This window comes from Phasianus colchicus, chromosome 19, assembly GCF_987193195.1.
Source record: "Phasianus colchicus chromosome 19, bPhaCol1.hap1.1, whole genome shotgun sequence".
NCBI classification, from domain to species: domain Eukaryota; kingdom Metazoa; phylum Chordata; class Aves; order Galliformes; family Phasianidae; genus Phasianus; species Phasianus colchicus.
In genome coordinates, this window is record NC_143454.1 from 11,589,779 (window position 1) to 11,616,527 (window position 26,749).

Consider the following 26,749-nt stretch of genomic DNA (forward strand, 5'->3'; position numbering starts at 1 on the left):
GTGTGAGGTTTGCTAACAGCTTTCTTGGTATGTGGATACCTGATGCAAAGTCATGCTTTCATAAAATGGGGGACATAAACTGTCATCACTTGTCCTGATGGAAAACCTCACCCAGGGGAACAGCTCAGCTGAAGGTGCTTTCCCTGGAGGGCAGCTGCAGGCTGGTGAGATTGAGGGCTGGCACCACAAAACCTTCTGAGGCTGAGCCTAATCCTTTGAGTAAATGAGAAAATAACTTCACAGGTGGATTTTCAGCTAGGTTTTTCCTTCTTCGGATTACACTGTAAATGTCAAACATGAAATGAGTTTATCAAAAATAGGAGAACAAGCTCAGGATTCTAGGATGTGTCCAAGTGGAGGTTTGCAGAAAACCTCAGGTAAGTAACTAGACAGTTCAGGCTTTTCAGTTGTGTTTTCCTCTCTGATGAAATGTAGAAATTAATTAGACCATTTTGTATGAGGTGGAGGCTCAGTAGCCTGCCCCTATCTACAGAAAACAGGGAAGAATGGATGTAAACATGACAATACTGCTCTTAATACCCTGTGATAATTAAAGTAGAAGCAGTTCTGTACGAGCCCCATGTTTACAACAGGTAAGAACAGAAAAGCAGTAAAAGAAATGAGCACCCCATGAAACACTGATTAAGAGAATGGTCAGACCCTCTTTATTTATTCTGTATGAGTTGCATATTTCTCTCCAAGCAGGAAGGCTTCCAAAAATGAAACACACCTCGTGTGTCCTCAGTGAGGCAGCAGCTGCTCAGGAAGTATCCATGGTTTGTACAGTTTCATCCACCACCTCAATTTCCAGGTGTGCTACGTTCTCTGTGAGAACAGCAGTAGTTCCTCTCTCACACTTGTATCTGCCATACCTGGTAAACGAAAGCAGGAGGGTTAATCTGGGAGATGGTACTGCCTAGGAAAATTCATTTAAAAGTCCAGAACTAATTAGCTGGTCATAATATGGAAGTTTCTTGCAGTAGTCTAAAGTGAGTGAGGCATGGTGGTTGCTGGAAAATCTTAACTGATGGCAACAACTTACTCAGCTAACCTAGTATTTCTAAGACTTGCATCACTAAAGAAATAAGCTGGATTTCATTACAGGACTGGTCATTCATGCTGTATGTCCTTGCTCAAAGAAAAAGCATTTTTAATTCTTTTCTTTTCGGCTCCATATTAATTTTACTCATGTATTAACTTTGGGTTTCTGTGCAAACACAGCAAAGACAGCCTGCAACCAAGCCATGTTTCAGAAATGTTGCTGCATCTGACTTGGCTTCTGCTGTGCCATGCCATGCCATATCTCACTTAGAATGTATAACACGCTCTCCTGGCTGATAAACCATAGCAGCTTCTGCTCAGAAGAGCGAAGCACATGAATCTGTAGAGTAAGAAAGACAGTGGGGTTTTTTATTGGAGCAGCACATCATGGCTTTGGCCACTGCATCTGCCTTAAAAAGAAGGAAAAAGGGATTTCAATGAACTCTATTTGGCAGTAGAAGAGTAGTGAAAAGTTGCACAACTTACTGCAAAATCTTTATGTGCAGCATTTACTTTTATGTTAAGTGCCCTGAGGGCTGTGATTTCACTGATGAGGCAATGCAGTTCACCAATACAACCTGTGAGCATCTAAAGGCAATACTGTCAGCTCTGCTAACAGTCAGAGTTTGTTCACTTCAGAATTTCAGCACTTCTCTACTCTGACTATTCTCAGTGTTACAAGCCCATGTTATGTATTTAAATGGAACCTTGGTTCCCAACAAGTTCCACAGTAGGTTTTTGTGTTATCAATATTCAGGATCCAAAATAATTGTCCTAACAAGTCACAGAATGATGTCATTTCAATAAATATGGGAAATCAACACTGAGAACATAAAAGCATGGAGTGGGTAAGCCTCTACTCAGGCCCAGGTGTGAAACTTCACTCTCAAACTGCCTGAAATTCCAAAGGCAATAAAGAGTTGACAGGCAATTAATTTCTTTCACTTACCTGTAGATGCCACTCAGGCTCTACTCACCTGCCAAATGCAGCCACTAATTTTATTTTCTTCATTAGCTGAAATTCAGCACACTGATGTAGCATGTACTGACTGTGCCCAAATTCGGCACTATGAGAAATAGGAACTGCTGGGAATAGCCTTGGATAGTGCACAGCTTCAGAAATACCAACCTTTCACCTTTTCTGTTGGCCACGTCGTACGGACGGATAAAATCCAACTTGTTCTTGCTTATAACACAGATATCTATGTTACTGCCAGAGCCCAGATCATTGTATATGCCAGCTGCAATGGCATCCCTCACAAGCTGTTTGGCTTCTTCTTCCTGGACAAGTTAAGAAAGCTGTCATTGCACAAGTGTTGGCATTTCACAGAAATGTTTGTCCATGTGACAGTGGAAGCTGTGAGCTCTCACAACAATAAATGAGATAAGCACTACAGAGCTGAACAACAGCATACTGAGCAGTGGGCTGCCTTCCTCCTGCTCACTACCCACCTCTTTTCCCTTTACAATGGACAAATCCAATTTAGTAAAGACAGTTAAGGAAACAAGGTTTTTGTCTCAATTAATGGAGAAATTAAACGTGTAGGTTTTATCATCAGGGTTTCTGCACACATATACAGGTTCCCTATCATGCTCCCTGTACAGCTGCATACAAGGTAAAGACCCATACTAGTTCAGTTACTGCCTTCCCCAGGCAGGGACAACTCAGTCCTTCTTTGTAGTACCAAAATTATTTATATGATTTTGGAATATAGCATGGTTTGCAAAATACATTCTGCTCATCTTAACAGTAACTGTGCTGCAGGCATCCTAGCAGCCAGTAGTTCTAATTCCAGTCCTGAACTGGAAGTGCAGTGAATTTAGAGGCAGGTGCTGACCGAACCAACAAAAGCTCCGAAGTTCCCATTCTAACAGGTTTGTATCAGCTGCTTTCTTGTAAAAGTGCAGCCACACAGCAGCTGAAATATGCACACTGGGGGGTTACCATTCTTAGTTTTCACTGTTTAGAAGCTGTCTACATAGTCTGAAGCAGGACAGAACATGTTAGACAGTCACATCCAGGTTAATGTCTTTTACACAGAAGTGTTTCAGAACCATCAAAACTGAGTTACAGTGTTGCAGAAGAGCTGTGGTCACTCTCCCATCCCCAAAACCGCAGGCAGGTTCTAATGCTCCCAGTAAGCCCTTTCCTGGCCCAGGCTGTTCCAGCTGCAGTGGCTCCCTCTACAGCTCCCAAGGAGGGCTTTTCATTTCAGAAGCAACTTGCTGAAAGTCATAGGTCAGATGCAGCAGTATTTGAAACCGCCTGATAGAGCTAGTGCCCTTAATTTTACACTATAACCGATGACAGCGAGCACAAGGAAATGCTGCAAAACCACCTTCCCATGGCATCTATTCAGCTGCCACATGAAGGCAGCCCACTGGCAGGGCTGCACGCAGAGCATGCATGTCTGCTGTGGGCAGCAGCGGGGCTGAATGCAGTCCAGAAGCACAGAGGTCTGGCCCTGGCTTTACCCCATCCCCTCCCACATCCCAGTCATCATCTGCCAGCAGCACAGAGCAGCACAGCAGCTGTCCCGCATCACCTTGACCACCACAGTTCCTCCATTTGCCTCATGTTAAAGGCCTCATCCATGCACAGAGCAGCAGTGTCGGGGCACAGAGCCATGGGGCACCCAGCAGTGGCACCCGGCTCAGCCTCAGCACCAACCACTGCCAGCACATACCCACATTCTGCACCAGCTGCTATGCAAGAGCGTTAATAGCAGCAATGCTCCTCTGACAGCTTAATTAAGGTACTGACCAGCAGCGGGGCTTCTCTGCAAAACTACAGAAATAGCATCCATTTCTATCAGCCCCGCTCCTCAAACACCAACCACCTCCACCACCAGACTGCACTTCCAGCCGAGCCAACCAGCCGTGCAGGAGAAACTGCGGCTGCAGGACAGCTCTGTGCAGCACAACTCCGTCCTGCGGCCGCAGAGCTGCTCTGCGTGCTTTGGTGCCACAGCACGACACACGTAGCAAACAGCTCCATGCAGCGAGGTGGCTGTAAACTCATTTTTAAAATTAACTGATGGCAGAGCCAAAATTATTCTATGCCATTCTATGAGCTTAGCGTAAGAGAAGCACCACAGCAAAAGCGCAGCACAGGAAAAGCACAGCAGGCTGGTGGGTGCTTCATCCCCCTTAAATTCAATCTTTTCTTAGAACAACGTAAAAATCTTGCAGTGTCATCTCACCACATTTTTTTCTCCTTTTTAGAACGTGCTGTCAGTCTGCTGTTATCAAAATAGTTCCAAAGCCGCAGTCACCACAGCTCAGCTGTCCCCACACTGCAGCCCTGCTGCCTTGCAGTGCACAGCCCAAAATGTCACCTCAGCTCTTTGATCTGATGGAGTGCTGCCCAGCTCGTGAACCCGGAGTAATTTTAATTATAGAAAACCCTGCCACAGAGCTGTTTACTTTTCCTCCCCTTTCCATAATTTAGAAAGATGACCAGAATAGCCACGAGAGGAAAAAAATAAAATAAGAAATCCTTGATAGAGGTCCTGCATACAAAGTTCCAGCAAAGACTGCTGCTTTACAGTCTGAAAATAGGGGGTCCTTGGAAAAGTGCTGACACAGTCCTGAGGACGGGGGCAGGAAGGAGTCACTGCAATAATTAATCTTAAAAAACCCTAAAAGTTCAGAGTATATAAAAGGAGCACTTCCTGCTTTACGGCTGCAAAGACCAAGCTAACTGGGAATATCATTCTCTCGGGTCCACGCTGCTTCTTAAATGAGATTACAGCAAGAGTGATGTACTGCAGCACCAGTCAGCTCCATAAAGCGCTGCTTGTCACCGCTATCTGTTTGTCTCCATCACTGCATCACACAATGTGTCCCAGGACTCCAATGTGCAGCTCCATTTACCACTCCATGACAAACGGGCAGCACTTGTAAAAGGCGCAAAGAGGTCCAGATCAGCCATGTAATGGTCACCACAGATGCACTGCAGTACTTGAGGGGGAAATGCAGACCCCAAGTTCATTAAACTGACCAGTAATGGATCTTTCAAAGCGTGCCTTAGGAATAGCACAGTAAAGGCTAAAATAAATAACTCAGCGTGGAAGGCCAATCTGAAACGGTGTTTGATAAATTATTTATAACACAGACAATTGTCTGCATTTAATATTGGAGCTACTGGTAGCATCTTTAAAAGATGATTTATGTGTTGTAATGCCATTAAGCTTTATATGGGCCCACTGCTAGCTATAAAGTCTGCTGAGATTTAGAGAATGAGTTTTAAACTGTCACTGCAGCATCATAGTAGATAGAGGCTGTATTAAATCTTTACTTTAAACCTGTTATCTGGAGAGTTGCATTTTGTAGACGCTCAGAACTGATGGATTACCTCTCCACTGCTGCCACGGCACAAGTCCCAAACAGCACCAATAAGGAACTTTTACACATTACTCTTGTATATGACTTGAATCAAGTTTCTCCTCTCACTTAAGCAATTTCCAGATTTCAAATACTACTGGAACAGACTACAGCAGATGTGGATATTTCTACCTCACGTTACTGCAGCCTGTGCCAGCAGCTCTGACACAAGTTAATCGCTGCCTACAGCAGTGAAGGGAACGGCTGCACTGCTTCACCAGCAGCACTTCTCTAACTTCGCAAGTCAAACAAGACATCTTTTCCAGATTTAAAACTGTAGAAAGCATTTAAAAAAAAATCTTACCAAAAACAAATGAGTGCCTTCTGCAGGTCACCAGTATCCTCTGGGTATCCAATGGGCCATGCTGCTCTCCAGCACTGAGCCTCATCAAGAATTTGAAATATCAGTACACAGTGAATATCATAGGGTGCAAAAAAAGCCACTATAAAAACTGACTTTTACAGCAGAATGAAATTTGTTTGAATTCTGTCACTCATCCTACTTAAAGGAAGAGTCCCCTGGGCTGGCAGGCCGGAAGGAAAAGAAATCAGAAGCTTCGGGAAGGACTTGGATAGTTAAAAATAAATACACATAAATAAAAAAATCTATAGAGAAGTGGTGGGAATTGGAGAGTAGGAATTGGAGGCTGGGAATGCGATACCTCTTGAAGGACATAAACACCTACAGAAGCATAATTAGACTTTGGAAGAGTAATCGGCAGGCTGCAGCATGTGAGAGGATGTGTAAGTCTGTCTGGAGGGAAGAATTGTGGTAGAGATCAATACATAACTGGAAGCAATGCTAAAATCTGTGCTAACTCCGAAGAGGGAACAGAACTGAGAAGAAAAGCACTTTGCTTTCTCACTTGTAAGGAAACACCCAAAGAGTCCACTGAGTGAGAACAGGTTTGTTCTGAGCTGGAATAGGCTGCGTCCCTTCAGCTGTGCAGGTTTCACCTTCCCCATAATGCAGGTGCCAAGCAGCACCTTGTAAGCAGATGAATTATAAACTCTGTTTCATGAATGTGTTTTGTACAAGCAGGCAATCAAACAGCTTGCTTTCCCTTCATCTCTGACAGTGAGCACGACCTGGAAGCGGTCTGTCCTTCCAGCTTCTCCCTACTCCTTCCCCCATCATCTTCCATTGGTTCTCTGGAAAGCCACAAAGTAAGCCTTGTTGTGAAAACCAGAATCTGTAAAGAAAGACGTGCCTTCAAATATCATCCATAGGAGTATTCAGAACTATTGAGCAGCTGTTAGAGACCAGGAAGCTGCCCCAGAAGCGGCCGCACCACTGCAGCCTCTGCTGAGGCGCAGCAATGGGTTGGTGACCTGCACTGCAGCTGATGTGCTTTGCTGTAACGCAGTTATGTGTTACAGTAAATGTTTGTTTTCCTAAATGTTCTTGCAAGAACTTTTCAAATAAAATATACCAAAGTCCTTAATTACCATTCTCAGTAACTCCATTTTTTCCTGTTCCATCGGTGCGGCCGCCTGCAAGCACCGACTCATCACAGCTCCTCCTCCCAGCACTGCACACCACTACAATAAACCACGTTAATATTTCATACCAGTGTGAAATATGCTGGAGTATCAATTCAACATCTGCTGTCTTTAGGGTACTGGCATCCCGCAGAGACACTTTCAATTTGTAATTGAGTTCTATACTGAATTAATCAGCAGTTTATCTTTTTTAGTAAAATAATGTCTTCCCCACTAACCTGGATTTACATTAACAATTTATGCCAAATTACCTGCCAAGGCAAAAAACGTATATGACTGGGAACTACTATTTGGTAGCACCGGTTCCTGTATTTCATTCCTTACATGGAGACGTGCACGACGTCTGCGGAACAGAATTAAATCACGAGCTCTTCTCACAGCCGCAGGATCTCCTCTAGTGCTATTTCCAGACTGAAGTAAGAACTAATAGGAAAACACATTTAATCTACTGCTTTTACTGGTGTCCAGGAAGGCGGTGCTCAGAACAAAACAAATTTGCCCCACAGTAACAGAGCAGTAAATCCCACCAGGCTGTGCTGCTGCACGCTGTGCCACGGGCTGCTCCACTGCCCTGCACTGCAGCCACCAAAGCCATCCCTCCCTGCAGCACCACAGCTGCCCCTGAGCACAGCAAGGCCATGCACAGCCTCCTACCAGCACAGAGCAGCACCCCCCACCTCCCTTCCATCCAGGCTGTCCTCACTGCGTGAGGGATTAGCCTGCAGCCCGCACACCTGAGCCCTGTGGTGGGACACAGGCATTCTGATCACCATCACTAATGAATACAGCATTCATATGCAGCTTGTCATTGCTCTTGAGCCTTGAATCACACAGATGCAGCCTAAATAAGACTGATGAGACAACTATTGTTGGAGATCAGAGAGTTCTGACAGTTTCCAAAAACAGCTCAGTGTTACTGCCAGTAGTTAATAAATGAAAATAATGCCACCATACCAAGGAGCAGTAGGAAATAGAATGATTTGTATGTCACCTGTTTAAAAACAGAAGAAAATGACACATTTTTATAAAATTTTGTACTATGTCTGATGCTTATTTCTGCAAAGTAAATATGTGATATGTAGTCAACGTGGTGAAACTGGCATTTCTGTGGCCTTCTCTTTGGTACAACACAGGCTTTTGGTGCAGAGCCTGGAGGAAGGCATCCTTTACATCACAGCTGTCATAGGGACACTGCACTGCTCTCACATCTCTCAACAACAGCAGCCATGCCAGGAACAAAGCTGCACCAGGAGAGCCAGGCCTAAGCACTGGACTTCCAGCCCTCTTTCCCCCGACAATTTCCCTGTGAGCACACCTACTGACAGCCACAGCTGCTACCTCTGACCCCTCACTGCTTCTCCCACAGAGGGCTACCCAAATCTGCCAGTTGCCCTGCTCCCAGGGCTGCACCCCAACCCGTGTTTGTCAAAACCAAACAAGTTAGCAAAGGCAGAATGATCAAATCTGGCCAGCAGGTGAAGGAGCACACCTCCAGCACGAGGGCAGGCTGCAGCTGACCACTTGTTTGGGCAGCACAAGTGCAACAGCTGAGCCACAACAGCACAACCACCCCATTAAATCTCTTCCTGCCCCTCCAGAGACTGCTGGTTTTTACTCATCACCTCTTAATGCCATGCTAAAAAAAACAGTATCTTAAATGACTCTAAATATAATCTCATATCTTTGCAGCGATCTCTTAGTGACAATTACAAATATCTACCAGGCTCCACCTCTGTCCATTTTCTCCACCTCTTTTGTGCCCCTGAACTCATCACATCAGGTGTACCTTTTTGCTCTGCAACAGCACTATTTTCCATGGCTGCTCCTCCCTCTCTTCCTTTTAGATCCTCTTGTTACTGACCTGGCTGTTTTGCTGAAATGCAGCAAAGGCAGGCAGCAGCCTGCTCCACACGGAGCTCTTATCCACGGCGACCACAGAGCCGCACTACATCGAGGTATTCTTCTGCAGACAAAAACTTCTTCTTCCAAAGAAGTCAAATACCAGTAAAATACACAATGCCCCCCAATTTCCCCAGGAATTCAACCACCACAATGTAGACAAAGCCTGAATTCCAGCATTTACCACTGCAGACTGAGTTTTCCCCTGGATCATGATGGTTGCCACATCTCCTCGCTGCTGTTCAGCACCGGAAGGCATGAATGCATTTGCAAATTCTGACTGAGGTTTAAAAACCATGTGGCCACTCTCCTGAAAGAAAAATTGGCTGCAACGAAAGATCTGAGCTCAAACCACTCTATTAGATGCGCTGTTCTTCCACTTATGTTTTTTAAAGCAGACCTATAGCTGCCCACATGACAGATTAATATTGTTCCACAGTAGTTAGGTGCTTGGCATTACATTTTTGAAGCATCTACAGGCCTTCAGGGCTGAAAGTGTTCACATCTTCAGCAATCTATAATGGTTCCTCTAGAGGCCAGCACTTGCTTCATAATGAAACATGCCTCCATAAATCAGACTGCAGAAGTGGCACTTGTGTACGTCACCATCCATCTTAGCAGTTTCTCTGAAGGATGTTGGGTAAAGATCATCTCCCGGCATTGCAACCAGGGAAAGGACCATCACAGCTGGCACTGATAAAGCATGTGCTACTTAAATCTGAAGACACACTAAGTCTGTGGAAAAAAAACACATCCTGCTGGTGTTAGCATGCCTCAGGCAGTGGTAGAAGCTTCAGCAACTCATCTTCAAAAGGCAGAGAGCCAGGGCTCTAGAAACCTGCAAAAATTGGCTAAGCCTGCAGTCTTTTTTTTTTTTTTTTTTTTTTTTTTCCCCTTTTCTTTAAGTTGAGAATCTTCAAAGTCTACGATTCTAACTGTAGGGCACAGCAGCTGCCACTGCAGATTTGATCCTCTCAGCTTTTGGCAGCTCTCAACTTGAAATTCTAGCAAAAGAATTTTTCAAGTTGCTATTATTGCCTGTCACGGATTTATAAATATTGTGCACTATCTGCTGTGGCACAGCTCTCATGGGACACCAGTGCATGCCAAAAGCATAACAGAATGAAAAACAGTTCCTATTCTTCAAATAAATGCTAATTTTTTTTAACTGCGCTCACACGATGTGTTTGGTGATCAGCTTCAATAGTACAGAATATATATCAGAGGGAAAAAAGCTGATTGTCTTTTCCAGTAGTATTCAGCTGCTACTTTCATTAAGCTTGTTTAATTACATTCCAGATGCTAATTTGCAAGTCGATACCAGAGGGTGCAGGACAGTTTGCCTTTGAATCATGTTTCTGTGATGTGATGGTCTTGCAGCACACCACTCCCCTCCAGTAGCCCTAGCAAGATATTCTGACAATTAGCACACAAAAAAGCAGCATTGATCTCGGCAGCAAAATACTCCTCCATCCATTGTATTAAATTCATCTGCAGGAATTTGAACTTCTTCATCGCCATTTCACAGCAAATTTGATACAGAATACACAACGTACTTCAGATTTAATTTCAACTGAAATACCATGCTATTTGGATTTGTCACTGGGAAAAATACATTTGGCACAAAAAGGTGAATATTTTAAGATGGCAGCCACAACAGGAAGAGATGCTGAAGAATAGGGCTGGACTCGAGCACCTGAAACTCCACTGGTGTGGATGTTCAGATTATTGCGCTGTTACCAGACAAAGAATGTCGGAGAAAACAAAGGAAGGGTTAAGGTGCTCTCAGAGATCTAAATATCTGCTTCAACAAATGGGTACGCTGCGTTTCTACACGCCTGTTTCAGCAGTATCTGTTGCCATTTATGGTTGCGTATGAAGACAATTTAATTAGGATGACCTTTCTAAGTAGGAAAAGTTGGAAATTTACCAATTTTTGGTGCCTTTTTTGGTTGCTCTTACACAAAGAATGACTTAAAATACAAGCTCAAGAACTAGCTGAGAATGAGGTAAGATTTTCAGTTCCATCACACAGCTCTCTGACATTTGTGTCCCTGAAAGGGGACTATTATGCTGCGGCTGTTGATTCCAAGGATTTGTATCCCTGTTTTCAGTATGAATAGCACACAAGTGCCAAGTGCGCAGTCACACAAGAGGCTGGAAAAGAGACTGTGCCATTCTCACAGTAGTAGAAAGGGAAAAAAGAAGAGGAGGAAATCTACACCCAGTGGTTCCTTCTGTCAGGCACCTCCTGCAGAGCTGCATGCAGAAGATACTGAGTGCTATTTAAAGATTACCATTTTTTGGACAGCATTTATAAATATCCTGAAGGCCAGAAGTCTGGGCTCTTCAGATCTTACCCAAGATACTGAGGCAACACAGACATATTACTGCACTCTGGTAGTCGTGTGCAGCTACAGCTGTATCAGACAAACAGACAGCACAGGGCCACATCTGGGAAGAACCACACAACTGCTCACTACTGAATGTTCAGCAGTTCTGCTACTGGAAAACTGCCCAACCAACCTGAACATCTTTCAGATCTGATCGATATCATCAGCAAAAACACAACTCACAACCTTGCAGATCTCCCACTGATCAGTTCTTAGGTAGATGGGAAAAGTAAGAGAGCAGCTGCTAGTTCTGTGTTTGGAACCCAATCAACCCAAGATCCAATGGCTTTTCTATACCACTCGAACGCTTTGTTGGTTTGCAATCATGTATTTTTTTTTTTTTTAAGATTAAAAGTTGCATTAAAAAAACATAAAAAATAAAAAAAGATGGACTGATGACCAACGGAAAAACAGCAACACTGACTACATTAAGGTTGTTAAATTCTTGAAGTCAATTTCAAGTTTTCATCTACATTAAAATCACACGAGCTTTTCCATACATAGATCTGAGAGAAATTATTCATTTCTTAAAATCCACTTCATCTCTAAATTTTTTACAGCTCTGCAGTAAGCTGACATCAGTACATTAAAGTGCTAAAGCAGACTGAACTTCTTTTTTACAGCCTCAAACCTCTTCAACTCTTAACATCAAGTATTATTCAGAAAGAAACACTTGTTTTAATAACATTTCTTACCTCCATGTCCGGTTTGTACTTATCTTCAAAAACAGCCATAGCTGCCAGTGAGCCAGAACCTGCAGCAACACAATTGGGACATTTATTTAAGCAATAATATATTGAGATACTGTATCTAGACCCAGGAGTTTGGTTCTCTGTATTCATTTGGTAGGTTTTAAGGGAAAAGCTGACAGAAGCAGCACACATAGGCAAAGCCTACCTGCACACTGACCTGCTGCAACCCAACCAACCTCCACTGCTCCCAGCACTCACAACCCACCACGCTCCCAGGGGTTCCTGCCCAGCTCTGCTCCCATCTCTCCTTGCCGTTTTACTTCCAGCACTGGCAGACCAGATGGCAGAGATGAGAACACAAGTCGGGTGCTGCTGTTGTACAGCAGCACTGCAGGTACAGAACCACAGCACTCAGTGGCACGTGTTATAAGCACACTTTCTATAAACTGATACAAAAAGCAGAACAATACCATCTGGAACCGTAAACCTGCTTTGTTCAGAACCTTCAGGAAGAGCTCTCGTCTGTCTGCAGCCCTGACCATATTTCAGTGCGCTACTTTTGGGGAGCGAACAAAGTTACCTGCCATTTTTTACTCCAATTAGAAGATTTTTTGGCATTTATTACTTTTTAACTTGTTTTGCATACTGCTATCTGTTTAGCTGGGTCACAGAGAAAGCCGTATTTTCTATTTAAAATGATTTGTGTATATCGCTTGACCACCTCAATGGTTTAGTGAAAGAAAAAGGCAGCGATTAAACAGTTTCAAATGAGGTGTCCTGCTGATTTTATCAAGTCTGCTGAATGTATAATGAAAAAGGAGAAGCTGACAGCGACACTGTTGAGAAAATACAGACTACCTTATCTGAACCATTTAAGGAGGCCCAATTATAGATCAAATTTAAAGGGTAGAAACAGCAGATTTACAGACACAAATCAATGAACATGGTAATCCCAATGAATATGACAGATATTCCTGTTACAGAATATTGCTGTGGTTGAGGATCATTACCTTTACAGTACCAAATACATCACATCTAAAAGCAGTAGGATGCTCTAAGTGTGTACTTGTATTACAGGCAATGACTATTCATTCACACCTCGGAGCAATACGTGACTCCTTTTTTTAAATGCTGAAGCTGGGAATAAAAAGGATTTTTAAGCAGGTAATAGCAGAAATGAACTGCTTATAAAAACAGCTGATATCACAGAACAAACCGCCAAATAAAAGGGTTGTACTGATCTGATCCCTGCAACAAGGGCAGAACGAGGTGCAATCCAGAACAAACATGGGACTTCAAACATGATTCTTTTTGCAGAATAATGTAGGAATATCTCTAACAAAAGGGAAAAAGGGTTCTGAGACCAGATCTCAATTTTAAGACCATGCTCCTTAGGCACCCTACTGAAGGCCTACCATAAGCAGAAGGGGAAACCCTGGAACCAGAGCAGAAACAACGGCACCCTCAGATAAGGCGTCTTTGAGACTATGAAGCCTAAAATGTTTTGCCAGAATGAAAACCTGACAGATATTGGCTGACAAAGTCCTACACTGAAACCACTCAGCTATGAAAGAATGGTCTTCATTTCTTAAGACTTGCAGTGTCTAATAAACTAACCAATAATGGAATACTCCAACAATTCCATAAATGGCACAGACTGGAGTTATTTCTCCAGTTCCTTTTTAAAAGTAGCTCACCAAAGAAGTGGACAGAGCTCAGCAGCCTCCAGGAGGAAGGGGAAAGAAAAGGAAAGCAGCTCCTCATGCCGTCGTACACGAGATAACCATCACACTTATCATTAATTTTAAATAAATGCAGACAGCCCCATAACAGAGGTTTAAGAAGAGCTGTCAAAAGTCTTAATTAACGGTATCTATATGTAAACATTTACACCTAAAAATTCTCTTCTACTGATTACAAACACTAAAGATAAGACTTACAATTTTGCATTTTCTTAAAAAAAAAGAAAAAAAAGCCCTAGCAGAAGCACCACATCTTCGGAAAGAAGAGATTGTTGTCATCTTGAACATCACAATGGAAATTCTCTGTTGCCAGCACCAACAACTGTCCTTTTAGAAACACGAACACTTCACCAAAACACATCTGCTGTTTGACAACAGCCACAGGAGCAGCTCTGAAGCACACTTGCACCATACACCCACCTGTAATACTGGGGGAAGCCCGGACCCACCTGGCTGTGGGAACACAAGCAGAAGCACTGCACTGATTCCAAGGAATTTCTTGTGCATACGTGCTCTGTGAGCTACACCTCCAGAAGAGGAATACTTGGGAAGAATTCATCTAGCATCTAAAGATCTAGAAACATTAAAGCGACCACAAAGAACTACACAAACTGGCACGCAAAGCTTATTTGGAGACGAGTATTTTTCAGCCTAATAATTAGCAGAAACGAGAGGACTTATGAGGCCGTAAGAGTTCGCTTCACTTCTTCAAGAAACACTGGCCATTCACTAAGTGTTCACAACTGAATCATTCAAAAACCTTCTGTGTTTGACTGGAAGTGACTTTAAAAACCTCGTCTGGTGTTTACACGAGGAGCTGTAGCACTTCAACATCCGATCTACAAGAACAGGTAGATGTTGGTACACCCAGCTGGCTCCTCCCATTGTGGTCTGCAGCCACCACAGCATTCCCAGAGAACTGGGCCCGTGGGCAGAACCATCACTAGGAGAGCTCTCAGTGCTCAGCACAGCTGGTTTCCATCAGCCAGGACCTGCCTGCTCCCCCAGCAGAGGATGTGCACAGCCTGGAGAGAGCAGCGTTTAGCACTTTCATCCATCAGTGTCGGGGCTCCCTGACAGGCACTTACTCACAGGCACTCATTGCTATTCAATTTGCTGCTCACTCTGGGTAGAAACCCGGTGATCTCCACAGCCCCATCGATCGGGATCATTTTTCAGCCTGCTTCCTGGCCAAGAGGCCTTGGCTCAGCAGTGGTGCTGCTTGCTCGGCAGGACAGCACTGCCAGTGCATGAAGAGCTGATTTATGAATATGGAGCACTGCTGGCACCGGGGGACTGGCTTCTGCCACCAGAGACTGCTGGAACATACTTACTGCTTCCGAAAGCTGAACTACAGACTTCGACTACTTTAATTTTATGCATGCATTTCATTATAAGTCTTGGCCAGAAGCTTTCCCAGACAAGCCAAGCAATCAGACAATCTTGCATCGTTTGCTGAAATCCAATTTTGTCCTTTGTCAGCATAAACAGTTTAATTTGATGTTTTCACTCCTGAGTAAGCACTGAGTATCTTTTAAATCTGCCTTGCAAGGGAGGACATCACTATATCCATCCACAAACATATTCCAGGCAAGATATCTGAGCACATTAAAAACAGAAAAATCTGATTAATTTCCAGAAGAAAACTGTTCAAAGATACGCATACAGATTTAATAAAGCACCCTTAGAATACTGGGGGGAGGGGTGAAAATCATACTCTAAATAAAATAGAAATACAGTTCCTATTCTGATCTTTGATACATTTTCTGCCTCAGCACCATTTTTCACTGATACACATAAGCAAATCTCCTTTCACTCAAACACATGCAGTGTACCAGGAGCAGAAAGGTAAAGGACATCGTGCTGAGAAGGGCTTTGTGTGGGATCCTGCACAGAAGGAACGTGCAATCACCAGGCAGATCTGGCGCAGCTGACAGCAAACCAAAGCTAAAGCTGCAGTAAAATTAATCCCATGAAAGTCTGCTCCCTAATTGAGCTTACTCTGCTACTTCAGGTTTTTTTTGGAGGGAAGGAGGAACGGGCAGGATCTTCAGAAATACCACATTTTAAATCTTTTAAAACACAGGCACAAAAGTAACCACGTACATAATGGCTGCTGCGTGACTGCATTCAGGCAATTAACTACTAGCAGTTGGCAGCTTAAAGTCAGTTATCGTTTTACAGTTTTCTACAACACTGGGTAGAAGGCAATTACAAGAATCAGAGATTTACACTTTTTTTAAATTATATTAGAGGCTAAACAATGGCATCACACAACGTGACTGTTACACAGGTTTTGCCAAGGAAATAATTCACCAGTTCCTAAGGTAATGGCACCATCTATTGGTCTAGCACTACCTCTGCAGAAATCTCTGTAAATGAACCACAGTTCTCATTACTGTACAGTTAACTGCATCACTCTGCCTAACAGTTGTGCAGTTCTCACAGTTCAAAGACATGGAAAGCTTTAATTGTTAAAGGCTGTGTGTTAAAAATAACTTTGTTAATTTCCAGCAAGGCAAGGTAGTTCAGAGGCCACAGCCTCTCCATACACTTACAGGTATGTATAGGTTCACACTTGGTGCCCCACACAAAACCTCATTCTCCTCAACCTTTATGAGATACATTGTGAGACACTTCTCTAAGTTCTGCTTTAAAGTATTTTAGGTTTTTGTTTACCACTTTTCCCATTAAAAAAAAGTAACTTATGTACAGACCTGGCCTGTGTGTACCAGAACCTCAGTGTGTTTCTTCTAAGCCTTCTCTGAGCTTTTAGCATTCTAAGAAGGTGATCTCAAAGGAATTCATTTTCAGGAGAACACCTTCGCCTTCAAATAATGAGGAATATATTAAAGCTCCAATAAAAAAATAGACAAAGTTGGTTTGCGTGCTTTTTCTAACCACTGGTAGTGAAAGCTTTATGCACAGGAATTATTATTTGCCTTGGTTTTTCTTCATTCTCAGAACCCAAACTGCTGGCAGTAACACCAAAAAAGGATCAGCACAGGTGTGAGGGGATTCAACACTTGTATCAAACTAGAGGCACAACAATGCTTACTTAAGACAGACAAAATTAATTTTAAGTTGCAAGTGGGGACTTCAGGAATAACAAGCCAGCTCCTGCGAAGCAAAACTCTGCCCCTGGAATATGAGGACCACCGAAATTGAAAAATCAGCTGAAGAGGAACACAGTATCTCAAAAGAAGACAAAGGAGTGACAGGAAGAAGCAAGGCAATCATGTGGATTATAGAACGGTCCGGTTCTCAGGCTCTAAGAAAGCCATCATCACTACTCCTCAGCAAGGGGTGAAAACTGCGTGTTCAAGGAAATATTTAATCCCAAAGCAAGCTAAAATGCTGATTACCTCTGGCCAGCAAAGTAGAATGCTCAAGTCAGGAAGATTTAATGCTCTCATACTGCAGTACAATGGAGGCAGCACTTACCCATGGTAACGTAAGGCAATTTGTCAGTTGATCCATGGGGATATATGCTGTAAAGGTGAGGTCCAGTGACATCTACACCTCCTAAAACCAAGGCAGCACCAATATAGCCTTGATACCTAGGAACAACATTTACACATGGATCTGAGAATCTGTGATAAAGCAGTGGGGTTTTTGTTTGTTTAAAAGCCACAATGCACAGATTTGAGAATTTCTCCATGCTTACACCACATACACCTCTGTAACAGAACTTTTACTATCAGTGTATCTGTGATTAAGTTTATAATTAGGGACTTTGAAGAAAACATGCTCGTTCCTCCATGAGACCTCCTTGGCTACTTTAACTTTTTAACTCACTGTGTCTTATGGCATAAATAAGGCAAGCTGCCCAGCAATACAGCATCAAACAACTAAGATGAATTAATAGAATCTACCTATTGAACGTATTGAAGCTTTTTTTTGAGTTTTATTTGGTTTTAGGCTTTATTTTATTTTCCTGAAGCTATGGGAGAGTCTCCAAGTGTACACACTTACTTCATTCCTTCTTCTCTTCCAAAAGTATTTTTTACTTCTATGAAAAACGGTATTAAAAACAGTACTGAAACGCTTAAAGATTTGGAGAACATGCCCTCAATTTAATGGCATGTTTTAAGTCATGTTGCTGAGAGGAATTGCAATTGCCATAGTACAAGTTTGCAACCAAACAAGCAGATAATTTTTCCTTAAGATAACCACAGCACAACTTCCAATAATATAAATCAGTGCTGTACAGCTGCAGCATTGGCTCTCTAGAATACTACAAGGCTTTGTTTCCTTCATCTTGGTTCAAATAACTACGAAGGACAGAATCTTTCCGTAAGTCTTGTCATGGAGGTTACACAGAGAACCACCACAGCTGGTGGCCTTAACAGCATAGCTAATAAATAGGAAAGCATTCAGTCACCTGAAAAGCATTTGCTTTAGCATTTGATTAGCTGTGACCACACGTGGAAGTCGTCCTGTAGACAGCGCATGGAGCTCCAGATTGGAAGCAATCAGCTGAGTCGTCATCTCAGTGTCTGCAGCTGTGCCCGCACCACAACAGCTGAAAGACATTACAGGTTGCACACGGTGAGCGGGGGAAGGAAAGCAAGTAACCAAATATGGCCACACAGGAGCTCTGGCTGCTTTATTCAACACGTTCAGCTTCTTTTCTGCATTTTCCCCCCGAGTTATCCCAGCTCATTCAACGCCCATCACCACTGTTTTCCTCCTCCGCCACCCCAAGGCAGCGTTTGCAGTTTCTGAACCACAGCCGCCCGCAGCCGCAGACTCCTTTCCCTCACTGCAAACCCGAGGAAATCAACATCCCACCCGGCCAACGCTTGCAGAGCACGAAGCAAAAAGCAAACGAAACGCCAAACAACGAGCAGCCCGTTCTAATAAGCGCAAGTTAACGTTTTAAGCTACACCTCAGTCCGTGCTGCCGGCAAACACGCAGCCAGAAATCCCATCCGCTCCCGACGCCGCCGCAGCACAGCCTCCTGCGATACTCACTAGATGTTGGAAGAGATGTAGTGTATTTTCGAGCAGTTCTTGTCAGCGACGACCATCCCTTCGGTCGCCCTCGTGTCGGCTCCCAGCACCACGCCATCCTGCGGAGGACACAACGAGGCCTGAGCCCGGCCCGCGCCCCCCCGCCCCCCCCCGGCCCGGCGCCTCGGCCGCTCACCTTGAAGACGACTCCCGCGATGGTGGTGCCCGTCTTGCGGGCCGCGGGCAGCCGCTGCCCCTTCTGCCCGAGTTCGGCCTCCAGGAGCGAGTTCCTGCAACGCGAGGAGCCCCGCGGGCCGCGTGAGCGTGAGCCCCAGCCCCAGCCCCAGCCCCAGCCCCGCGCCCCGTCCGCGCGAACCCCGCGCCTCACCGAGCGCAGTTGTCGAAGCTGAATCCGCCGCTCGGGGCCCGAAGCGCCGACACCGCCGCCATCTCCGCGCTGCTCCGTCACGGCGCACCGAGCGCTTCCGGGGCGGCCGCGTGCGCGCGCAGCGGGGCGGGGATGGGAGCGGGGTTGGGGCGGCGCCGCGACCGGGGCTGCGAAATGGTGGTTGCGGCGCTCCGCCTTCCCGGCTGCGCGCTGCGGGGGCTCCGCGCGGTGCCCGGCCGTGGGACGCGGACTCGGCTCTGCCCGGTTCGGGCTCAGGAGCCGCTGGTGAGCCCGGCGTGCTGCAATAAAGTACTTCGGTCCGTGTCTGCGAAACGCGCGGGGCGCGGCGCTGCTGGGCTGGAAGGAGCTCTAGAGACCGCCGGGTCCGAACCCCGCAGCGCCGGGCGTCCGGAGTGCCCTGGACTCCGCAGGGGAGGAGGACGCCGGCCCGGGCGGCCCCGCACCGCCAAGCAGCTCCTCCACGCGGCGGTGCGTAACGCGCTGCGTTCAGGCGCCGCTAAAAGCCTGCTGGCGTCCCGGATGTTGGGCTCGAGCTCAGCACGGAGCTGCCCCGGGCTGCGCATCCCGCAGCGCAGCCTTCCCCCGGGGCGGGTCCGCCGGGAGCCCCTCGCCCGCTCCGGCCGAGCCGAGCCGAGCTCCTCCCGGTGCCAGCAGCGCTCCGTGTGCCCCAAGCATCCGCGGTGAGCCGCCGGGACGGCTCCGGTCGGGGCAGGACGGGCAGCCGGGAGCTCTGAACGCCTTCTTTTGTAAACCGAGGCTTCCTCGTACGGCCTCCTTTGCCTCTGTTTGACCGTATTTAAAATGGAAGTGATGCTACTTGTCCTGGCGGGTAGGACTTGTTCAGTGGGTTGTGGAAAAGGGTTGAGGCTTTCGAAGAAAATGAAAGAGCAAATAAAGGACAAAAAGAGGGGGAAATTCAAACTGTTCTCTTTAGATCTTCTGAAGAATCTACAATTATAAGAGAAAATGCAAACCTACCTAAAGCTGCTGAGCTGTGGAGGTCAGTGATGTTATTTCAGTGTCTTCTGAGCACACTACCCCAGACCTCCACCTTCGCTTTTCTGTTCTTCCAGCTGACCCAGGAAATGGAACGGCCCATGTCTGCAGATCAGAACCTGTGGCAGCTCCCCAGGAAAGGACCCCTTTGAAAGCAGCACAGACACAGTGAAATTTTTCAAAAGTTTGACACATATCTCACATGCACTCTAGAAGTATACGTGCTTGAAATTAAAACCATTACGTGAAGCCCTCTCTCCCTGAGGAACACATAAGAATCGATGTAGGATGATGGCTTCTTGCCTAAGGGAAACTTTCCCTGTGCACTTTACCAAATATCTTCCTTCTTAAGGTGCCTCATCCTCAGGGCACAGCATCCCGAGTACGAGGCACTGCTGAGAGGAGCAGGTCTGCCCGTCCAGAAGGAGCAGCAATTCCTGCATCAGAAGTGAATCAGACATCTTGTAGGCTCCTCTGGATGGGACCCAGTTAGCAGATGGCCTAAAAATGAGAGTAGAACCTCACATCTCCAGATCAAAACTGCATGTCTGCAGCATCCCTCCGAATTATTTGACAATGAACGTTCCCATCCGTGTGCTGTTCAGATGAAGGAGTGGGGGGCAAAGCTATTGTATAATGTCTGCTTTTCCCTCCAGTGTTCCTTTTGGCACAGGCTAAATCAGACAGTGTTCCACACATGGATTCATTGCCTCTGTGTGGTGCAGGCCACAGATAAAGTTTGGCTGCCTGGTTTGAGGTGGTGTGCTGTATATTGAAAGCATCGATTCCTACAGACTGCAAAAGACCACCTTGAAGATGAGCACACAAAGAACCTGCAGTCCACACTCTTTTCTCCCCCTTTTCTCAACCCTTGGGTAACTTAAATTCCCATTTTTCTATACACCGGTACACCAGTTTGGCTGGGAAGCTGTCTGAGAGAAGGAATATCCTGCTGCCAGATGCTCTTTTTTTAATTCTAACACAGTTGTTCTTCTCTTCACTTGATAAAGTTAAAATAAATAGTCTCTGGGGTGAATTACAGGCATCAAAATTGGATTGGCATACAAACTACGGAGCAGTTGGTGGTTGAGAGTCTGGGGAAAAAGAAACAGCAGGTTTTAGCTAGAGGGGACAACAGCTTTATTTCCCTCTTGGTCCTTGACAACCAAGCAGATGTCCTACAATTATTGTTTTACCTTCTAGTAATGCAGTGCCTTTTCCTATCCTCTCAGGTATGCGGCTGGTTCTCCTGCAGATGTGCAGGTAGGGCTCTTCCCTCAATCAAAGCTGTCTTGGTGCACCACGAGCTCCATCTATTGCTGGTTGACACTGGCAGAGATTCAGATAAACACTTGTTTCTTCCTCTCATCCTGATGCAGTACCTGTTTCTATACCACAATATGTAGGTAAAACTGATAGTCTTAAGAATATTTTCTGAACACCTTACACAGGCTTTTTTGTACCTGTTGTCTTGCAAACTTTGCTTCTGGTTTGATGCCCTTCCCTGTATAATTTGCTTGAGTTTTCTACAGTACTCCAGAGACCTCCAGGCATTAGAACATCTAAGTCCCTCATGCTTAATGCCCACAGAACTCATGGGAAGCTGTACCGGGTCCCTGCACCACCCAGCTCTGTGCATGGCCGTGGTCAGAGGCAATGCACATTGTCCAGAAGAAAACACACAGTGCTGTTGGGCTCAACCCATCACCATGGCCATCTCACATGCATCCCAGCAAATACATTCATGAGTTCCCAGAGAGCCAGCAGTGACTGTCATGTCCCAAGGTGAACTTGTGTTAGGAGTGGAGCCAGGTAGAGATAATCACTGAACTGGAGAATAACTGCACCATGTGTCTCTCCTGCTCAAAATCACTCTAATTTCCAACATCTTGCCTCAACCACGATCTGTTAACAATGCACAGGCCAAGAATCTGTCAGAGGAATTTAAATACAACTCTGACAGATTGTAACGAGATACATAGACTAAAACTTTACCAACATGTGGCTTTCTTTTAAGGCTAATCAAGGAAGTGCTCACTCAGGTTGGGATGGAAAGTGGTCTGTGAGGAATTTCTGTTGTATAACTCCTTGTTTCTGAAAGCAAGAGATCTATTGGAGGCGTTCAGACCCAGAGGAAATAGAGAGTTGACCTAATACTAGAGGGTTTATTTACTTAAGACTGGAAGAAGATGCTGAAGCTGGGAGAGTGGCAGTCAAGAGGTGACACACTGAAATATGGAGTGAGTTTCCAAGATCTTCTGGGGGAAAAAGAAACTTTCTGAATAGGGAAAAGAAGCTGGCAGAGGTGCAGAAGAAGAAGTAGGCCATCCCCCTCCACAAGGGGGATGAGGAAAGCCCATAGGGAGCCCTTTGCTTGCTGATAGCTAGATTCTGTAGGATGCTAGATAGGAAAGTCCAGTGCTTATCTTATGGTATTTTGTAGCATTATTGTACTGACATCATTGTGCTGTCTATCACTTGTCAATACTGTTTAGGACAAATGCCTGAAATTCTCGTGTTCTGTTGACAATTGCAGAAGTCCTTCTGTTAGTAAGTGTTAGTAGAGTAGGTTTTCAGCTTTATTTAGTCTCTGGCAGAAAAACTGGCAAAACCACACAATTGGGAAGGAGGAAGACAGCTTCAGTTATGAAGAGCCCCTGTGCAGGGAGGTGCAGAACCCCTGCCCATCCCGGGGCCTGCAGGGAGGTGCAGTGGCCATAGGGCTCCCTGCATCCCCAGCACCACCCCCACCTCACACACTGCCTGCTGTCACGGGTCTCCCAGCACTGGTCTTTGGATGCATGCACTGATGTTGCATCTGGGATTAAGAAGGAGAGGGTGGGACAGAGTAGAAAGAAGGGGAAACTTTCTCCCAGCTGCCTGTCCCAGTCTGCCCAAAGCACTGCTCCAAAACTGCAGAGACACCCACAGCTCAACCGGGCACAGAACACTTCCTCTTTCTCAACATCTGCATTCCTGTAAGTTGACACAGAGCTGCTTATGGCAGTTGTTTGTAGACCCTCCCTTCTATCTTGTGCCTGAGATGAGCAGCTGCAGCATAAAGGTGGTTTCTCTACGGCCAAGTTCCTGCAGCACAGCCCTGGGCCATCTGCTTAGCGGTGTGCTGGTGCTGCATGCTGCTGTGCTGATAGCTGGAACTCTGCTGTCGCACAACAGTCGCGTATGGAAAGCTTTACCCTCTAATGTGAAAAATGGGAAAGACAGATGCAGTCTGTGTCTAACATCGTTCTCATGGTTATTCCTCTCATCTTGCAGGAGTTCTCCTGCTGCTGCCTTCCCTCTGCGTGAGCAGCAGGGCCCCTGGTATAGAAAGCAGGTGCAGGGTCCCTGTCGCTGGGTCTGAGGGATGTCAGGTATCAGCCAAACATTGGGGATGTTTGTGAACCTGAGCTCACGCATGTTGCCCAGCTGCACTGCTTCATAAGGGACCTCAGTGCAACAGTATTTTTAAAAGTTTTTGCTAAATGTGATTGCATTACATTACATTACATTAATGTACATACACCAATGATTAAAGAAGATCCATAGCGGGCATCTGGTGAAAACAGCGAAGTACTTTCAGAGAAGACCATGGAAAAAGGTTATCAGAGATTTAGTGTTTCACAAAGGATCAGAACCAAATGCCCTGCCTTGGCGGTAGGAGAATGGGAGATTTAGGAGCAGTTAGCAGCTTGGGCAAGAAACAAAGATGAATAATAATGGCAGCTCCTATTTTTTTCTATTAAAAGTTCCTAGGCTACACAGATTTGTTGTAAATGATGACACTGAATAACAAGCTTTGCCCAAGCTCTGCTGAAAGGCTCTTTAACATCAGCAGCCGATGCCCTCCTGCGCGGGGACACAATTGAGTCTGCTCCTCCAGACAATGCACCTGTCACTGGAAAACAGAGAGCTGGCAATTAGCAGGGGAGGCTCCGCGCTGTGCTTTCATCCCAGACAATGAGAAGGGCCTGGAAGAGCACGATTAAGGCTGGCATGTCCGCAAGAGATTGTTGGAACAATCCCCACTGAGACTTTTGGGCATTTGAAAACACAAAAACAACAAAAAACCCTGGTTAAATCTAACTCTATAGACAAGTCTAGAAAGCAAAATAGCACTGGAACAGGACCATTTGGTTTGGAAATATATGTCTGAGGTTGTGCAGGAAAGGCTTGCTTCTCAAGTGAGAGATCTTCAGTGAGATATCAGCGGTGTCTCACAGGAAATAAGCACCATGGGGGATTCAGCACACGGCTGCAGTGGGAGCTGCGCACTGCTTGACCAGGGCTGGGTGAAGCACTGCTGTCCGGGGAGGCGTGGGGAGCGCACTTCTGGCCGGCTCATGCAAGTGCAGAGCCCTGGGCAGTGCTCCATACTTGGCATCTGAACATTTAAAATTCTTCCAAAGGATGAACTCTTCAGAGGCCCTGAAAGCTATGCAGCTACATCTTGTGACCAGTTCTGAAACTGGAAGCTGCTCAACTCAGCCTTTTGGAGCTCTCTGCTAGAAGAGACAGAATTGGTCAGCAAGTCTCAAACTTCCTCTGCCGGTGGAGGAGTTTTTCCAGCTCTTATGCATCAGAAAAGTTACAGAAGTAAATTAGGAAAATCTTGCTATCAGCTCCATCTTCTCAGGCATATGATTTATGATTGCTATATGCTACAAAGTAATTCCCACTGTGGATCTTCAGTTGCAGGTCTCAAACTGCACGCTCAGCAGCACAAAGAGCACAGAACACACAGGGGAGGCACGGATATTCTGCCCAGAGCTCTCACACAGCTTCCTACTGCAAGCAGCTCAGGTGTGGCCTGTGTGCTGAGGGCAGGTGGGTGCTGGCAGCGGGCATGGAGGCTGCAGGGAGAATGGCGTGTTTTGCTGTATGAGGCAGTGAGCTGGTGCAAATAGGCTGCTGAGACCTGCGTGCCTGGGTCACTCCATCGCCTTGGGCAGGGGGGCTCTTCTGGCCTCTGAACTCATGCCCTCTTCCCTTGCTTCCTGCAGTGTGTATCCCTCATGTGCCAGACCCTCGATGTGAAGATTGTAGCATCAGGAAGTTTGGTCAGCCCTGATGTGACAGACTTGGGAGGAGAGTGGGAGAGAAAATAGAACTTGATGAATAATGGGACTGCCACTCATGTGGGTGTCTGGCCATAAAAGCAAGTCACTGCAGACCTTTATTGTACAGAATAAAGAAACTCGTTTGGAAACCTGAAGAATTAGCTGGACATACTTGTGTCTCTGCAGAGCTGTGAATGTGAAATGGCATCCACAGCCCAAATTCCAAAGAGCAAGTTGTGCATCTCTGCCCGCTGCTTGGCTGCGTAACTACAGACCAGTCTTTGGGGTGATGTGTGCAGGGATGTTAAGTGGTGATCCTGTGTCTTCATCAGAGGTGGTGAATGAATTGTGTAGATTTTTGCAGACACTGATGCTTCCGATAGCTCAGTCCATGTGAGAGTTAACATTCAAGCAAGCAAGTTAATGGCTTCCTCTGAGTGAGATGGGATGTCCTGGGCTGGAGCAATGGAAAGTTGTGCCATGAGTGGATCACTGCAGTGCAGATGTCCAAATATTGATTAATTTCTTGCTAAGTACTGAGGGTCTTTTTTCAAGAGAGCTGACCTGGAGGTGCTGCAGGAGCAGAGCCAGGCACCGTGGGCCTTCCACCAGCAGGGGTTAGCAGGACAGCCAGCCTACAGGGGTGTGGGAAGGACAGAAGTATATTCAGGGATATGTCAAATATTCAAGCTGAGAACACGCTCAGAAATCCATTAGTAGTCTTGCTGTTGCACTGGTAGATGGCCCATTCTCAGCCTTAAATCTGCCACAGAGTTTAATTTGTGGAAGTTACAAACTGCCAATTTGCAATGCTTTATGCTAGGGTGGATGGCATTTATAGGAGGCTTTGTTAGTGGAACTGAAAAGGAGAAGTATTTGTGGCCTGTAAAAGCAGCCTGGAGTTTTAATTTTGGTGTGTGAGAGACATCTGGGCTCTGCGCTCAGCAAGAAAGTGTCTGAATTTGAGGAAGCAGAAGGTTTTCTCTTTGAATTTTGTGTGGTCCTGCATGGAGGCAGGAGTTGGACTCAGTGATCCTCGTGGGTTCCTTTCCACTCAGATTTTCCATGACTCTATGATTCTAAGGTTCAAATCCTTACCTGCGTACTCACAAACAGCACAACCATCCCCTTTCAAGTACTCAGAGAAGAAGCGACTGCCTTATTTTCTTTTTGAATAATAAATAGTGAGACAGTTCAAGATGGTTTGTAAGGATGGAGAGTGTTGTTTTCAGGTCCGCCCAAGCCCTATGGCAAGTGCCCCTTGCAGAAGCAAAGGGAAACCCCAAATACAGATCAATAAGGATACCGAGGGATCTTTGAACTGCAGAATTGAACTGTAGCGTTCATTTCAGTGTGAGACATCAGCACAAACAGTAGCAACTGTTTTTCAGATTTGTGAAACTGAAATAATTAATGGGCAGGAGGTAGGTCTGAATTTTCTCTCCCAGTGTCTCCTAAGTCAGCACTTGACAAGCCCTGTTTCTAATGAATTTAATTCAAACAAAATTTGGGATGCAATAAACTCAGTGAGGAGGAGCTGAGTCAGAGAGGTGACCAGTTTTGTGCAGTAAAAGGTGGGGAAAATAAACATATTATTAATTTGTTTATTATTAATTTTTGTTTACTATTAATAAACAAATACCAGACTAGAATAACACCTACAGCTGGGCTA

General features: G+C 45.5%; 1 protein-coding gene across 1 annotated transcript; it reads right to left on the reverse strand.

Annotated features, from left to right (window-relative positions):
- Positions 1-642: 642 nt before the first annotated feature.
- Positions 643-19,153, reverse strand: PSMB7 (proteasome 20S subunit beta 7). The gene is made up of 8 exons (XM_031601970.2): positions 19,001-19,153; positions 18,809-18,902; positions 18,634-18,731; positions 18,041-18,181; positions 17,101-17,216; positions 11,918-11,976; positions 2,171-2,322; positions 643-872 (listed from the first exon to the last, which is right to left on the reverse strand). The coding sequence occupies exons 1-8, from the start codon at positions 19,060-19,062 to the stop codon at positions 761-763; spliced, it is 834 nt and encodes a 277-aa protein (XP_031457830.1). The 5' UTR covers positions 19,063-19,153; the 3' UTR covers positions 643-760.
- Positions 19,154-26,749: the final 7,596 nt, after the last annotated feature.

What these genes read in the sequence shown, in the direction of transcription:
- PSMB7 (XM_031601970.2), bottom strand. Translation starts at nt 19,062, where the DNA reads ATGGCGGCGGTGTCGGCGCTTCGGGCCCCGAGCGGCGGATTCAGCTTC. An exon ending in AGCTTCGACAACTGCGCTCG is followed by an intron (nt 18,903 to 19,000) that starts GTGAGGCGCGGG and finishes CTCGCGTTGCAG; the next exon opens with GAACTCGCTCCTGGAGGCCG. An exon ending in ATTGCCTTACGTTACCATGG is followed by an intron (nt 11,977 to 17,100) that starts GTAAGTGCTGCC and finishes GTGTTGCTGCAG; the next exon opens with GTTCTGGCTCACTGGCAGCT.